Below are 16,695 nucleotides of genomic sequence, written 5' to 3' on the forward strand. Positions count from 1 at the left end.
ACCACTGGCAGAGCCGTAGGAGTGGCAAGCTCCAGTCAGTAGGCTGCGATTAACCACTAGGTCCAGCACTGCATCCACCACAGCTATTCACAACGATGGACTAAGGCTCTCCATGTGAAAATATAGCTGGGTTCATCGAGATTAAAAAAAAAGACAAACAACAAAACCACAAAACAAAAGCAACCTCGCCCCCAACCTCTTTTTGATTTATCTGCAAAGCTTACTTCACTATGGATTTTACTGACAAATACCACCTGATCCCCCAAAACCATACACAGGAACTGTCGAACAGCATTTACTAATTTTTCACAAAAAGCTGAAGTAAACATATTTTACTTAAACAAATAGCACTCACTCATGCTTACATATAGTAGTAGTTTTTAATTTAGAACTTTAATCATGAAACTGGACTACAGAAGCTGGTACCTATTAGAAATACGTGAAATTAACAGTGAATTTAATACCTTGGAACAATGAGAAAAAAATAAAAGCGGAATCAATAAAGACTTAAATTAAGCAGGAGGGTTTACTTTCATACACATAGAGCTACTTCAGACATCACGTTCTAAACCACAGAATTAATAGAAACAAGTAGTACACTGTCCCATAGGACATGTTAGAAGTTACAGTTATGCTTTTATCCAGAATCTGCATAACCTGAAAAAACATTAGAAAAAGAAAAAGGAATCTTCAGTACCCTTTAGTCGGACCTACAACTTTCACGGAAGCAATAAAGGAGAATTTGACTGGACGGACCTGCTCTAGCTAGTACCTCGAGACACAGTTCCACAGTTGTGGTCACCCACTAGCACAGAGATTTCATCAGCATCAAAACACAACTGTGCCTAAGTCAAATTTAACAGAGCACACTGACTATACTAAATCACATTTTTAAACAATTCACATGGACACAATCCTTCAAATACAGTTGAGAGTCCAAGCTCCCCATACATCAAACAATTATTTGCAGTCTAACAAGAAAGAAGAGTGGGATAACCTATACTCTTCTCCCTGCCAATTATAAAAGGCAGCCATAACCCTAATTTTTCATAGATTGGCTCAGAGCCTGAAGTGTGAGGCTTTCTGTTATATTATAAAAAATAGTTTTAGACAATTGTCTATTATAATGTCCATACCAACATTCAGTTTCTCTTAAAATCTTTCTTAGCTCTTGGCTTGAGTCATTCCTGAAAGTTACACCTACACAAGGAGCCCCATACTGCCAGCACAAACCCCAACACAGCCATAAAACCAAATCTTACTGTGGACCCAAGAACAAATTATATCAGTAAATTATATTAACTCAGCTAAGATACTGTCAGGGATGCTATTCTTCCTGATTGAGATAGCTATGTCAGGAAAAGTCTGCAGTATAAACTATTGGGAATGTATGATTTACCTTTTGTTCGCTGACTTCCAGCTAACAGAAACTGAAGAAATAGTAATAGCCCGGGGTGGTGGTTTATCCCCAGTCAGCACCAAGAAAGTTAACTCTATCCCAGCCAAAACCACACCACTTCGTAACAAAAACAAAGGCTCTCAAATAAAATTTAACAGCTTCAGGCTAGCAGAAGCATTTTTAATGACAAGGAAGGGGGAACGGATGTCAGCCTTGAAAATTCTAAGCCATAATACGATTTCTTCTGGGGCAGGGAGAGGAAGAAATAAATCTGAAGAGAAACACATTGAAAATATCAAGTTCCTTTCCACCTGAACAATTCAGAAATTATCTTGCTCTGGACAAAATAAAGCGAGAAACTGGAATACTGGACTAATAACACCACCACACACCCACAAAAAACCATAAACCAACCAAAGCCTTAAACAGGCCCTGAAATGGGCAATACACAAAACAGAGGAAAGTGGGCTAGGGTATGTGAAATGCTAACAGATTCTATTCTGGCTGGAAAAAAAAATAATTCCTGTGGGATTAAATTTTTGGAAGACACTCTTTCCTGGAGGGGGAAAAAAAAAAAAAAAAAAACAAACCACCAAACAAATCCTAATGTTTAAAAAAACTATGATCTATATTTTTGTTTCCCAGTTACTCTGTTCACATCACATACTCTTTTGCCTAGTAAAATACTCTGTGAATACACACAAAAACAGTGGCTGGCTTACTACTAAGAACCTAGTATCAAGATGTATTGCCAGGTTTACTGTAACTAAACGTAATTATCTGAGATTGATCACAGTAACCTGGCTCAAAAAAACCCAAAAGTATTTCTAGTATCTTGCCTATTAATGAAGCTGGACATGGGAGTTTTGTCTACAAAAGAACTCCACTGCTACCAGTAGTACTGGGATGCAGCAATTCAATAGTGAACTTTTTCTTTGCTTTAAATCAAGAATGTTACTACAGGCATAGTAAAAGCACTGTTTCCAACAATGAAGAGAACAACATGATTCTTGATTAAAGCAAATAGACATTTTCAGTGAAAAACAACCTAATATTTCCAGTAACTACAAAAGCAGCCAGTTGTTCCTGCAGAGCTCTATCAGTGAGCCTGCACTGAGAAAACTGTACCCTCATTAAATGGGTTTGATACATATTTCAGTTAATTGAAACTTCTGCTTTCTTAGAATTACACGTCCATCCCACTTCTTTGAACTGTTTTCCGACAGCATTTTGATATACCTCAGGAAAATTCAAATTCATAATTCTGTATACCAAAGAATATTCTGCAGTATTAATAAAGCTACATTTACTCTTCACTATTTTTCTCTACTTTGCTTCAGCCAGTATGTGCCAAAGCAATGAAATTCAGGCAATAGAATATTCTCCTTTAACAGTTTTGAGTTTAAACTGGGAAAGTACTGTTATCTTAAACAGTGAAATAAAGCTATTTAGCAGCAATATGTGACCTGTACACATTGATCAGGATGGTGAATAGGTACTAAGCTATTCTAGCATGCAGGGAAGAAACATCCATATAATGCAAGTATAATATTTTCCACAGGAACATTCCCGTCATCATTGATTTTGTCTCATAAAACCAAAGAGATGCATTTCTATCAGTGGTGACATAAAAAGGCAACGGACACAGACCTCAGAGCACTCTGCTTCCAAAATTAACCATGGGGAACTCCTCAAAACCAACAGTGATCTTGAATGCATTCTTCTCCACTCTCCTAGTGTCTGAAGTATGCATTGTGTCAGACCAACTAAACAGTGCCTTGTCATTACTGTCCACAACTGGCAAAGCTGCAAGCAACAGCAGTTCAGATCTGCAGACTCATGAAGACTAATCTAACTAAGCCAACCTGCAGAAAATCTCTAGGAACAGAAGTTCAAGAGGAAAAACAAGTCTGCCATAATCAGGTAAAAATCCATTTCCACATAAAATTATTCAACTCCTAAGAAAGAAACAAACCATTAAGATTACTAACTTTATGAATTAATAAGGAAAGAGGTAAGCAGCAGGTAAGTTTTTACAGCTGAAGAGATGTACATCAACTGAAAGATAGAGAAAAAATAGGCGTTTATTCAATGTTTATCATAGTTTAGAGCCAGTTTTGATACGATCCTAAACATGAGAAAGCTGCCATCTTGCAAGAATTAACAAAATCACCTTTACTCAACAGAGCTGGCAAGAACTGAATTTCTTGGCAGGACTAAAACTAAATATACATACATATATAGTGATATATCTGACTATGTAGGAACTTTGTAACTGGTTAACTTCATTTGCCTTTTACAGTATTAAAAAAAAATTAAATTGAAAGCACACAGGTTGGAAGACTTCAAGGAGAAGGTGCAATTCTAGGAACTACACTGAAGTTAAAGTATGCATTTCATCAGGTTTTGGATTTTGGTTTTTTGAAGATATATCACTTGCCAAGGAACATTTCCCAGCAAGAGCCAAGAAACAGTCACAGCAGTGTGAAAGTTAAACACCTCCATGTTAAAACCTAACTTTTGGTTGAAGCTAACTAAACTAATATTCCTTTTCAGAATTACACTGGTAATAATTTCTATTTATTTCACTTACGTGAAATATTACATTTGTTGGTTTCTTAATGGACATAGTTCAGAACTAAAGTTAGGCTGCATGAGAACAACTTCCATAGGAATTTCCTTTATATTTGAGTCTAGTAACAACCATAAACATTCTATATATAGCTTATATTAAGAAGGCAGCTAATGAGAAACTATGGTAATACAGCAGAAGCCACAGACATTTACTGCAACCCAGCACGCACATTTTGGCTGAAGAGAAAAGGTCTGGATGGGCGTAGGAATATAAATATCTTTAGGGCACAAATACTAGTATTTAAAAAAACCCAGTAATTTCATTGAAGACAACACTGATTTACAGAAGCCGATGTTTCCCCCCCTTACTTTCAATTTCATCATGCATATTCAAAACATTAAGACACTGATAGTTATCTACTAGCAATAATAAATGAAAATCATAAATTCTAAGCAGAATGACACTTGCACATCAACCTGTTTTTTTAATAGTAGTTCTAGCTGCACTGTGTTAAAATATGCATTTAATACAATTTAAGCTGCTCCATCTCATACTTTGAGTTCAGCTGCCAAATACAGTACAACAGGTCTTCAAAGGAAAACAGAACTTTACTTTATACTTGCACATTGAGAGGCAGGCAGACTTCTCACTTGGAAAGGAAAGGCCATAAGTGCAAGAATGGTTTGCTACCTGTCAGCTCCCACTTTCAAGGCTTAGCCCACCTCAGAAGTATTTGGTAGTACCCAACTCTCTCATTTACCTTTCACATCCATCTTAACCAGCTGCACTCACAAAATGCAGAACATGGAATACAGTGATGGACAGCCTCACAAGGAAGGAGAGGTGGTAATACCAGTTTGCCTTACAAGGCCCAAGCTTACATTTAATCAAAAAGAATACCAAAAAAAAAAATGTATTTAGACATAATAAAACTTCAAATTTATGAACAATATTAAAGTTTATTTAATTTGGGGAGGTGGGAAGGGAGTAAATTAATTTCTATAGATCTAGGCATTAGTAGTTGGGATGCCATGAACACGTATCTGACTTACAAACACACATTAAAATGGCTTAAACCACATGATGTTGGAGTAACAGACCTCAGCATATCAAAACTGCAAAAGCAGTATCAGTTTATTCAATATGTTTCAGTTTCTGTTTGCTTCACACTAAGAATGAAGAGACCCCAAACTTGACTGCTCCAGCAGATGATCAACCATTCCAAATGTGTAACTTCATAGGGAAGTTTGTGCAATTTTAGGTGTTATTAATTACATTTTTAAGTGTTAGAAATTACTACCAGAACAAATGCCTTCATTATCAAGGCATCCTAACCTAAGTCCTCCATTCTTTTCTCTTATCTTGCCTCTCAGGTAACCAGAACTTCTACTAGTAATTTTGAGTTCTACCAATTCTGTTCCATAATTCATCACATAATTTACTGAAGGCAGCCTTGTGGACAGGACTCTTCCTGTGATGGTCAACATCCTCCAGGAAAATATATCCATTTATTCACTTCTAACCATGCTCACGGCCACTCCTCTCTCCCCTCCTTCCCTGCTCCCCACTGTTACCCCTTTCCCCTTACCTTTCTCAGAAGAGAAGCAGGCAGAGGGATATGCTGCTGCCACTAACTATCTGACTCAACAGAGCTGCTCTACCCTCTGACCACCATCCTTGGAAAAGACATTTCTCACCAGTCCCAGCAAGTTTTTCCCATTCTGCACCATCTCTCCTTACTAGGTTCATGCCCCACTGTAAACCATTTCCCAATTCCTGCAGTCCAACTTCCAAATATCCTCTTCACTCTCCCGATTTTTTACGTAGCAAAAATACCCTAAACATCCTAAAGCTGTACAAGGTACAACAGTAAAGAAGCATAAGAGCCATCATATGTACATCAGTGAGCAGAAGCACACAAAGCAGTTAAGACTGGATACACGCACACAGAGAATGTAGTCCAGATTCGAGAGAAAACTCTAACTGGACTCAACTTTGTTAACAAGGATGCAAAACCAGTTATAGTTTGTTTCGCTCTATCTTTGCATTTTTATGGAAATATGATCATCTTGGGTACAGTTGCTGGCATGGAATTACTAATGGCGCTCAGATAAACTACCTTAAGTAAGAAGCTTGCTCCACTACAGATACAAATGTTGTTAGATTACAAGACAGTGAAGGAATAAGCAAGCACTTAGTTAAAAAAAAAAACCAAAAGTAACTTTGAGAAGCTCCCACACAACAAATTTTAGCTAAAATACCTCATAAAAAAAAGAAGTTATTACATCAATAGAAAACTATAGCACAAAACCCACCAAATTATTGCAGTCCCAAAAGAAAGAAAATCAGAGTAAATTGCTTAAAACTAGTTTTACGAATTTGCACCAATATTAATGGCATCAATTTATCAATCTATATAACATCTAAGTGCAAGGGTTTTTTGTTATAAGAAAGACCATTGTTAACTCAGAGTTTAGTTATGCAGACACTGCATGTCCAGTTGTGCCTAACCATAAGAAAAAGCACCCAGGAATTAAACAGTTAAGTCACTAAATAGCTCATCAATTGACATCCAAGCTGTTTTGGTGAAGGGTGGAAATGCATAGCCTGACTAGGGTTTAAAAGTTAACTCTTTATAGGCAACCACTGAATGAAACACAGATGAGGTATTAAATGGTTCAACTATCTCCCCATAGGTTTTAGTCAATGAAATGAGAGATTATGAAAAATTACACAGTGGGATGTTTAGCAAATTGAGAATTTTATTACTACCTCAATTTTGTACCAAATAATGTAAGGCAGGAAGCCAGTACAGAGGGTTTAGAAAAGATATCTGTCACTTCAAAAACCACCAGCAATATTAACTGTGATTTACGAGTCTAAGGAATCAAGATTTCATCAGACAAAGAAATCTTTCCAATTTCTCTCAGAACCTAAAAAAAACCCAAAAAACCCCCCAAAAACAAAAAAAACCCCCACCAAACAAAAAACCAAACACCCCCCCCCAAAAAAAAAAAACCAAAAAACCCCACCAAAAAAAAAAACCCCACCACAAACACCCACACTTGTTCAGTTCAGTTAAATTAACTCCACTATTAAAACCATAAAGCTACGTAAAGGCAAAAAAGGCTAAAGGAAAGGTATAATGACAGAATATAGGATCAATTTTTGAAAGTTTCATTATAAACCTGAGACTGACAGAGAGGAAAAAGGATTTCAAATACACATTTCTTAAACTGTCTTTTAGAGTATGATGATACGAAGAAACTTCTTTTAGATAAAGGGACAGAGGAGTGGGAGAATATGGGAACCCAGCAGAGGCTAGTATCTCCTGTCATGAAATGGCTTTCACAGGTACCACTTTAATAGTAAGAACACAACGTGTGACCCAGATAAGAGCAGCATCAAGGATTTAGTTTAGCAAAGCTGTAAAGCTGTCTAAAATGGGTTACAAGTCATTGATTAGCAAATAGTTGTTATAAGACTTGCATGAAGGTCCCTTCCAACATGACTCAGCATGCACCCACGGTCCAAAGAATCAAGATCCTTTATCTATGTAAAACAAGTAACGTGATCCATTGTTGTTCTTTCAGCTATACATATAAGCAAACAGATATAACAAACAAAGGTACCAATTGCCACATATTTAATAACAAGAACTGCCATTATTTTCCTACATTATTTTTGTGACAGTCATATTTCAGCCTGCTATATTCTACATGCCATGATACTCAAAAGTCCAAATTATTTAATATTTACATTATTATATATTCCATTTCAGTAAGAAGAAAGAAAGCTTACAATTTCTTCCTTGAAACAAAAGTCCCAAGTTATAGGAATAAAATGGGACATTTTACTGAATCTGTAAAGATTCTAAGTAAAGAACACTACTTTTACGTGTATTGGGAAAATGTTTTTGATTTACTCAAGCAAATTGCAAATGCACTTAACCAGCTATGAATAGTCACAAATGAAATGAAAAGATGTGACTTTTTTTCTTTGTGCAGTATGAATATGTATACTGAATGCAACATTTTTCACAAGGGAGATACTGAGTTTATCTAGATGCTAGATGTCATTTTTCTGACAATTGTTTTTTTAACCCTAGTTGAAGCTTCTCATCTTTCCAAAGAAAGGATTAGAGCTCTGAAGTTCTAAGTGTTGAAGGTTCCATTTGTTCCAAAATGCTAACTAGAAATGATTTAGAGTCACATACTTGAAGCACCACACATTTTTCATAAGGCTGTAAAACAGAAGCTCATGTTATTCAGAAGCAGTTTGACAGCTTCACAGTCATAAGTTTTTGCACTGATTTCATTCAAAATATTGTTTGAATTATATCTCATTAGTGTCTTCCGAATGACAAATACAAAGAAAAACACTCCTTTGGGCAGGATGGCATATAGCAAAACCCTTCCGAGTACAGCTTAAATCAGGACTATTTTGAATGCTTTCCCTATAGCACCTTCTTGTCTTTCCATAATCTATGGTGAGGCTCCCACAGGCTAGGAAAGACTGCAAGGCAACAAAACCTAAATGACATGAGTAGTTGAAGACCATCTACTACTTTACATAAAGTTTTGGTCAGGATGAAGTAAAAGCTATAGCCTAGGAAAAAAATGTGTAAGAGTAGCGAGACAGAGGAAGAAGAGTCTGTCAACAAAATGAGGCTGGACAGCTTCAGAGCACATACTTAACACTGCCTTTGGAAAAATCTTCCATAAGGCAAAACACAAACACTAACAAGTATGTATGTAATTCAGCTCCACCAACTACTCATAAGACTTGGAAATCTAAATCTCACACATGAGAAGCTTTCTCATCTGTGCTTAGATTTATACTATGGTCCATATTCCTCCAACTGCTGAAAGACGCATCTTCCTGAAACTGTGTGTTGTATTATCTTCAGGCTAAAATTTTCCAGGATTGTACAGAACAGTTTAGATGATGGGCTGTAATACTATGCCTGGCAACATCCTTGCATTTCAAACAAACTCTTAAACAAACAGAATATTGCAAAGTAGGCCGCTTTTGCACATCAGAAGGTGTTTAACTTCTGAGGTGCAAGCATACTCTTACATAGCTATTGTAGCAGAAAGACTTAAGTTGGGGCTTGTATTTAGAGAGAGCTGTAAAATACCAGCAAAAAAGAGAGGTAAACAGTGTGGGCAAAACTCTGAGAAGAAATAGGAGTATCTTGCCTATATATGCCACAAAGTTGGAAAGAATTGATGGTCTATATATAGTTTAAGTTATCTGTAAGCTAGATTGTTCTCAACCCAGCTGAAGCACCTCTAGATTATTTGTGGCTTGCCAAGATGTTTTTAAGCAAGCAGAACAATCACAGTTGCAATTCCTTGTGCATAGGACAGGATGGAAAAATGCCCCATACAGAGTGCTCACAGCATCACAGAATGCAGTATTTTACTTCTTTTGTTTTGGCTGATTACTTGCAGCTTCAAGAAGTCTGTGCTTAGAGAGCTTACATTAAATACACAGAACAAACTTAAAGGACTGTAACATTCTAAACAGCTTTTAAACTGACTTTTTGGACAGGTTCTGGATAATTGAACAAGATGATGGAGGCATAATAGAGAAAAGCAGGGGGAGTAACAAATCCTTGAAGGTAAAACATACTATTTAAGAAACAGATAACTGTTTCCTCTACAAGGAAAAAAAGAGGGAGGAAACAGACATCCTACAGGTCAGAGGAAAAGAGAAGCCTACCTGTGCAGTTTAACACTCCAGATTTCTAGATAGAAAGCTTAAATTATGCCATATCCTATATGGAAAAAAGTCTTTAAAACAGTACTTCTACAACCCACTTATGAATAAACTCCTTTATTACTCCTCTAAATGGCTCTTAATATCTAAGTCTCCACACAGGGTATGGTGATCTATCAATCCCTATCCCACTAAGCACAGGACGGACACTGGCTTGATTTGAAATGGAGAAGAGTTCCAGGGCTTTAAGGGAAAGTATTACAAAACCCCATCTCACATTAGAGAATCTTTTTTGATTATTTTAGGTGGGGAGGAAAGCTTTGAAAACAAAATCAAACCCTCAATCACTGGGTAAGATACGGTCAGTCCTTGCTTCACAGCTCAAGGAGTTAGGCTGAATGCACTCAAGACCACTTCCAGACCTTCATTTTTAATACCAGCTTCCTTACAGCTGCAGTCACACACACTTAGAACTGCTTTCACCACCACTAAATGTTTGCAAATAGAAGTAAAAAACAAAGTCAAGAAAACAAGGCACTAACATTGAGCATTGTGCCATTTCTCCAACAAAGAATCAATCATATATAAGTTCAAAGGGAAAGATATTTTTGCATGGGCAACATAAGTCACATAAAGAAGCCAATCCATCCTTAAAATTAGAATATCTGGAAATGAGAAGTATGGATTTTACAGGAAATGCTTGTTTGGGATCCAGCTGTCCTCCTTCGAAGACACAAAGCACACTTTCATAAAAGGTTGCTTGTGACTATATACTAGAAGTAAATCAGGAATCTCACATATAATTGCTGACTGTAGATCAGTCGATGTTTTTCCCTGAGTGCGGAGAGTCAAAACAAGAGGAATTTTCATAAACTTAGCCCTATTCACCCTCCCCCAAGCTACTGAAGCCCTTGGTTGAAGAGGGGGGAGACAAAAGCTTTAGCAGCCTGTAGTTAGAGCATAGTATTAGACACTGCTACGTTAATTCTCATCTTTTCACACATGTTCTAATCACTGAGTGACATGATCCCTGCTTTTAGGCAGATATATCTATATCCTATACACATAAGGTAATTTTAAGTAAAACCCAAATTATGGAAATGCAGAAATTAACTCCTGAATTAACTCCTTTTACTCTATTTCTTTTTCTTGTAACACAAGATATTTTAAATGGTATGCTCTGGTAAATTATTTCTTTTAACCCAAAACTATGTTCAATCACATCTTCTGCTCTGTATTTTCAAAGAGATTAACAGAATGAATGTCCATCTAACCAATAAGACATTGGCTGATTATATTAACAACAGCCCTTCTCTACTTTAAAAAATTGACTTCTTTTTCCCCAGATCCTCAGCAATATCCACACAAACAACCTAGGTTCAGCTTCAAGGAGTCGCAATATCAGAAGGTTAATCCATTTGCATCTTAGAAATGTCCATTTCTAGGACATGCAATATCTACATGTAAAATTAGTCAATATAGGTGATTTCAGAAAGCACGTAAGACACCCTACAGCAATGTAACGTTGACAGTTTCTTTAGCACACATTAAAGAACAGCTATTTTCAAACTAAATTAGCTGTTGTAAAAGGCAGGTATTTTCTTACAGATTGTTCAAAGAACTAGTGAGCCTAGGAAAGCAATTTCTGGGATAAAACTAAGACAGTTGATCTTAGTAAAAGTTTTGCTTAGACTTCCTTGGGGCTAGAATTTACTTCCTGAATTAATTCCTTATGCAAGCAAAACATTCATTTCATTCACTTTTTCTGAAACAAATAAGGATTAAGTTGAACTTCATAGCAAGAGTAGATTAAATTTGCAGAGTTAGGTAGAGTTAAATCTTATGTCTATGGCAAATTCCATCCTTCCATCCCTTCCATTCCCCACAAATGAGCATAACACAGCTTCCTGGCAAGAGCAATTCTTCTGGGTGAAGTCTTAGAAAACAAATTTCTGTGTACTATGTGAAAAGAACAAACATGCTACCCCCACCCCCAATCTATGCATATATGCCAGTAAAAAGCCAACAGTATTTTCTCCACAGGAATTAAGTCTTTTGCTTTAGAAGCTCTGAGTAATTTTCCCAGCAATGCTGTTGATGATTCTAACTGCTCACTCCATTTTACTAGAACAATTTCATTTCTTGAACAATGCACACATGCAGTACTAGCACTTTACACTGTTTGGAGCAGATACATGTATCATTTTCTATGTGTCCCACTTTTTTTGAACTTTAGGCATGGCTATATTTCTGAGACAAAAGCCACCACACTAGGTAAGTGTATATATGAGATTTTAAAATATGACATGTAAGACTGTTAAGAGCATTTATATGAGTAAAACTAAGTAAGTTTAGTCAAAATATACTTCTTCTTACAGAGCTGAATGTTCTGTAAAAAGAAAACAGCTTTTTTTTTACTACACAAATTTTTAGTAACTGATATTCTATACTAGCCAGACTGAATGGATTGTGATGCCAAACGACAATACTCAGTACACATGACCTAAACCAACTGTACTTCCTGCACTACAGGAAAACCCAAGGTGGAGCCCAGATATAAGCTGAAGACTTTGCAAATTGCTTCATAATAAAACTACTAATAAAATCCTTCTAAACTTAGACACTAGGAAGTAAGACAATAAATTTTAACAAAATAAAATGCAATAATACACAGCTGAGTAAATACTTGAGTTCACCAATTCTAGCTCAGTTTATCATCAGCAATAATGTGTATTTTTGGATTTCTCTTTCACAGAGTTGCAAGAGCTGCTCTATGCCCCAATTTGTTGTAACCTTATCAATTCCACTCTGCAAATCCCACATCCCCAAAGTCACGTTACCAAGTGGAGAGGACTCTCCTACCCCCAAAAATCTGCCCAAGCTCTCCTCACAGAATCAACACTAAGGTACCAAGATAAGTTTGAATACACAGACATTTCTCCTGTTTTGTGATAGTCTCAATCCCTCAATGATCCAGTGGATTAGGAGCAGAAATAAACTAGTGGCCAATGTTCATCCTAGACTGACCACTGAGGTCAATTCATTCCTCTGTCCTGAGCTCTCTCAATCCCACTTACAAAGTCTCAGGGATAAGAGAGGGCATGAGGCCCTGAAGACTTCAGGTTTTTGTACTGGGGAAAGGTCTTTTTATATATCAAGCCTCTTATGAAACAAAACTGAGACAGTATAATTGTGCTTCTGAAATTCCTGTATTTAGTATTTGAAGCAATATTGTTGTCCCTTTCTTTGCCACCAACTTCCACAGTATCTGCCATGCAAATGCTCAACACATGCTCTACTGGTTACTGATACGGGATTCCCAGGATGACTTGCAGGCCTTTGCCCTTCATTTGCCTATAAGAGAGAGACCCTTTGGTTCCAAGGGCTGTCTAAGGAAAGCAAGACGCTTCACTCCTCCTCCCCACCATGCGGCAATCACCACCAAAGCTGAAGTACCTTTGCCCCAAAACACAAGGCAGGCCTGGCCCTTTTTCCCCTACATCAAGAGACTAAAGGGACAATCTTCTACTTTAGATACTGCTATACCACGACTTCTACACTCAGTAGATGGTACAAATCTTTAATACAATTATTTTTTCTCCACCATTTTCACCAGGCTAGTGACATCTCCTCCTTTCTCTACACACACACATCTCCACATCCCTGCCTCTCAGCAGATAAACTCTCCTCTCCCCCAGCTCCCCTCTATGTTCACTGCAGACACCGAGGCCCTTTAACCCAGCATTCCCGCCTTGGGCCAAGCTCTCACGGGGATGGCGGAGGGCGGGGAGGGGGTCGCTGCATTACAGACGGGAGGGATCGTGCCCGGGGCATAACCTGGCCCAGCGCCCCTGTTCTTCCCTTTTCCCCTGTCAGAAGGTAACTCCTCCCCGCTCCGGTCACTCCCGTCAGGGGCAGCTCATCCTCCCCCCAGAGGAGACCCGTGCGGGGGGCGCCTCCCCAGCCCCAGCCCCAGCCCGACGCCCGTGTCCCCGCGCCGGCCGCAGGCCCACCGAGCCCCCCCTCACAGACCTGTGGATCCAGCCATCTTGTCCAGACCCCCCCCCACCGGCCAGGGCCTGCACGCGATGCGCGTCACTTCCCCTTGACGCAGCGCGTCACTTCCCACAGGGAAACCGCGGCTCTGCAGCGCGGGAAGACACGGGGCGGGGCAGCGTCGGGGCGGGGCCAGGGCCGGAGGTGTCGGGCACCTTACCGGGGGCCGCCGCGTCCCACCCAGCCTGGAGCGCCGGAGTCGCCTCACGCCTCCTACCCGGGAACCACAACGGCAGGCTGGCATCGTGTCTAGAGGCAGATCGGAAAAGGCGGATTTCCCCCTTGCAGGCAGCGGGCTCGGCATGCGCGTGGGACCCGTCACCATTCACGCGGATGCGAGGGAGACGGTCACCAACGGTACCAGAAGACGCAGGGGTCTGTGGAGCTTTGTGTTGTCACAAGTTGTCTGAGCCCAGAGAGGGCTCCTGAAGACTGTTACACTTTTCTCCCAGGCTTCATTTTAACAAGCATTTAGCAGCCTTAGAGCCACCACGCCTTCTCTCCAGTACATGGGGAATACAAGATAATACACGAGAAACAAGCAAATTCAATTTCAATCCCATCCATCCAGAAGTTAGCTCCTTTCCTGTCATGCCATGGGAGGATCTCCAAGGTCCCTGACTTTCTCCACAGCCACTACCTGCACATCCATGCAGCACAGTATCTCCTCCTCCCTTAATTCGAAACCCAACTCGCAATTTTTATTTCCTGGTTTCTATTCGGTTAAGTGTGTACTCCCAAGATCCTGGCGGCGCAACTTCACATATGTATATACAGGAAGTACGTTTTGCTTGTTTCCTCATGCTGTCTCAACCTGGAAGTATAAGCAGTTAAATACCTGAATGAGCAAGTGAGAAAATCCAATCAGAAAAAAAAAAAAAAATCTTGTGAAGACTTAAAACGTGCAAGCATAGATTTACAGAGAACATTTCCATGACACTTCATAGATGTGAAAATTCGTGAGCAAAGGACACAATCTTGCTACCAAGAGTAACAAAATTATACAAAATTCCAGCCCCCCGTTTCTAATAAATAGCCTACAAATCCCAAATTGGAACAAAAATGAGTATTGCTCACAGCAGAAAGACAGAATTCTGTTTGTTATACACTAAACTGTAATATCAACTGTAAACTACTGAATGAAAGCATAAATCAAAGATTTAAGGGCACAGTAAAAAAACATTTTTCTCTATAGATTTGTTCATGTCGTTTATTATTGTATTAAAATGTAAGTTTTGTTATTTCATGCAAAGATTATATTTTTTCCTCTCTGTATGCAAAAGAACATGACTTTGAAAAGGAAAAATTAAATATTTAAACCAATGTGTTAGGGGGTTTTATATTAAAATTCTTTCCCATTTCTTTACACCGCTACATAAGAAAAAGTAATGCGTAAATAGGAAATATTTTCAAATGCTGCTGCTTAGTTTATAACGAAATAAATGTTGAAAAGGTACACTGGAGAATGCGGGCATCGATCCCGCTACCTCTCGCATGCTAAGCGAGCGCTCTACCATTTGAGCTAATTCCCCACTCGAAAAAAAAACTCTGAAACTTACAGTTACTCACTTTAGACCTACTGAATATTACACCGTCACTATATTCGATGATAAATCCATTGTTTCTTGCCGAGTCACTCTTTCCACTCACTAGCAACTGTCTGCAACTCACAGCTGGAAGCATGTGATGTATCTTTCAGCATATACACTAGCAGAATAATCTTATTCATCTCTTTTATAACACAAGTGTTTGTTATTTAGCTGTTCTCATACAAGGAGCTCTCCAAAAGATTGAATTATTTACAAGAAATTAAATGTTATTGAAAACAAACCAAAACAAACAAAAACCCGAAACAAACCAACCCAAAATCCACAACTTTAATTCAACAAGGACGCCCGTGTTCTTTCCAATTTTCAAGGCATACACATGAAAAACCTGATTCAGGAAATGCTTAATGAGTGAAAAATACATGCTTGGTTGAAACGGTTTTATAGTCAAATGATTTAAGCCAAAACGCAGCTCTAGACAGCTAGCTATTACTAGTACTGGCGCAACTGGTATACTTGGAAAAAGCTGCTGATTGCACAAGCCCTCCTGCCGGTACTCGTCGGAACGTTGGGAGAACTGCACCAGACCAACCACCGCCCCGGCCCGTGGCACCACCCCGCCTGCCTCCCACCGCCCCGCGCAGTGAGCTGGCGCATGCGCAGCGCTCTCGCCCCGGCCAGCCGCGCTGCCCCCTTTCTGCGGGAGCCGGGCCTCGCCGCCCGTAGCCGTGCTCCCTCGGGGAACCTACCCAGGGCCTCAGCTGCTGCCGCTCTGCGCCTGCATTTGCTTTCCCGGTTCCTTCGAACAGCCCTCTGCCCTTCCACAAACCCTGGCCCCGGGATTACCGACCCCCCTGCCACCCGCCCCTTCGCTGCCCCTCCTTCCCTGAAGCCAGCAGACAACCTGAAGAGATGACAGGAGGGGTGGAATCAGGGTTCAGGAGAGGGATCGGAAAGCTGTCCTCAACGAGCCTCAAACTTGAGCTCAACCATGATGTGAAGCAGCATGCAACAACTTGCACATGCACATAGTTGATCAATGCAGATTTCTTGAGCTCAACCAAACCCAGGCTGAGTTCCACTTTATATCTTCCCCCTACATACTCACAACAGAAGCCTCTCGGGTATCTCTCCAAAATATAAGCTTGCTACCGTTTATGAAGTGACATACCCAGCAAGAGAATCAGGACTCTGGTTCTCTGTAGAGGGAGCAGTTTTACAAACTCTGCCTGATCTGACATGACACTGTGCACTTGTGCTCTTCTCCATTAATTCTACATGGTCTTGTACATGCAGCCAAACCATATAGCCCGTAATCTATCACATAGTGACATTTCAACTGTTGCTTTAACATCTTCATTTACAGAGTAGATTGTTCTTGTGCTGTGTCAGCA

The 16,695-nt window shown here is 39.4% G+C and overlaps 1 protein-coding gene and 1 non-coding gene across 2 annotated transcripts in view; both read right to left on the reverse strand.

Moving 5' to 3' along the window:
• Positions 1 to 13,836, reverse strand: part of UBE2V2 (ubiquitin conjugating enzyme E2 V2) — a 29,673-nt gene extending 15,837 nt beyond the window's left edge. The window contains exon 1 of the mRNA XM_030490491.1: positions 13,731 to 13,836. Within this exon, the coding sequence (XP_030346351.1) occupies positions 13,731 to 13,746 (16 nt within the window). The 5' untranslated portion in view covers positions 13,747 to 13,836. The remainder of the gene's footprint in view (positions 1 to 13,730) is intronic.
• A 1,377-nt stretch (positions 13,837 to 15,213) lies between these two features.
• Positions 15,214 to 15,286, reverse strand: TRNAA-AGC. The gene has a single exon. It is a non-coding gene; the product is annotated as a tRNA-Ala (tRNA).
• Positions 15,287 to 16,695: the final 1,409 nt, after the last annotated feature.

Source organism: Strigops habroptila, chromosome 1 (assembly GCF_004027225.2).
Source record: "Strigops habroptila isolate Jane chromosome 1, bStrHab1.2.pri, whole genome shotgun sequence".
NCBI lineage: Eukaryota > Metazoa > Chordata > Aves > Psittaciformes > Psittacidae > Strigops > Strigops habroptila.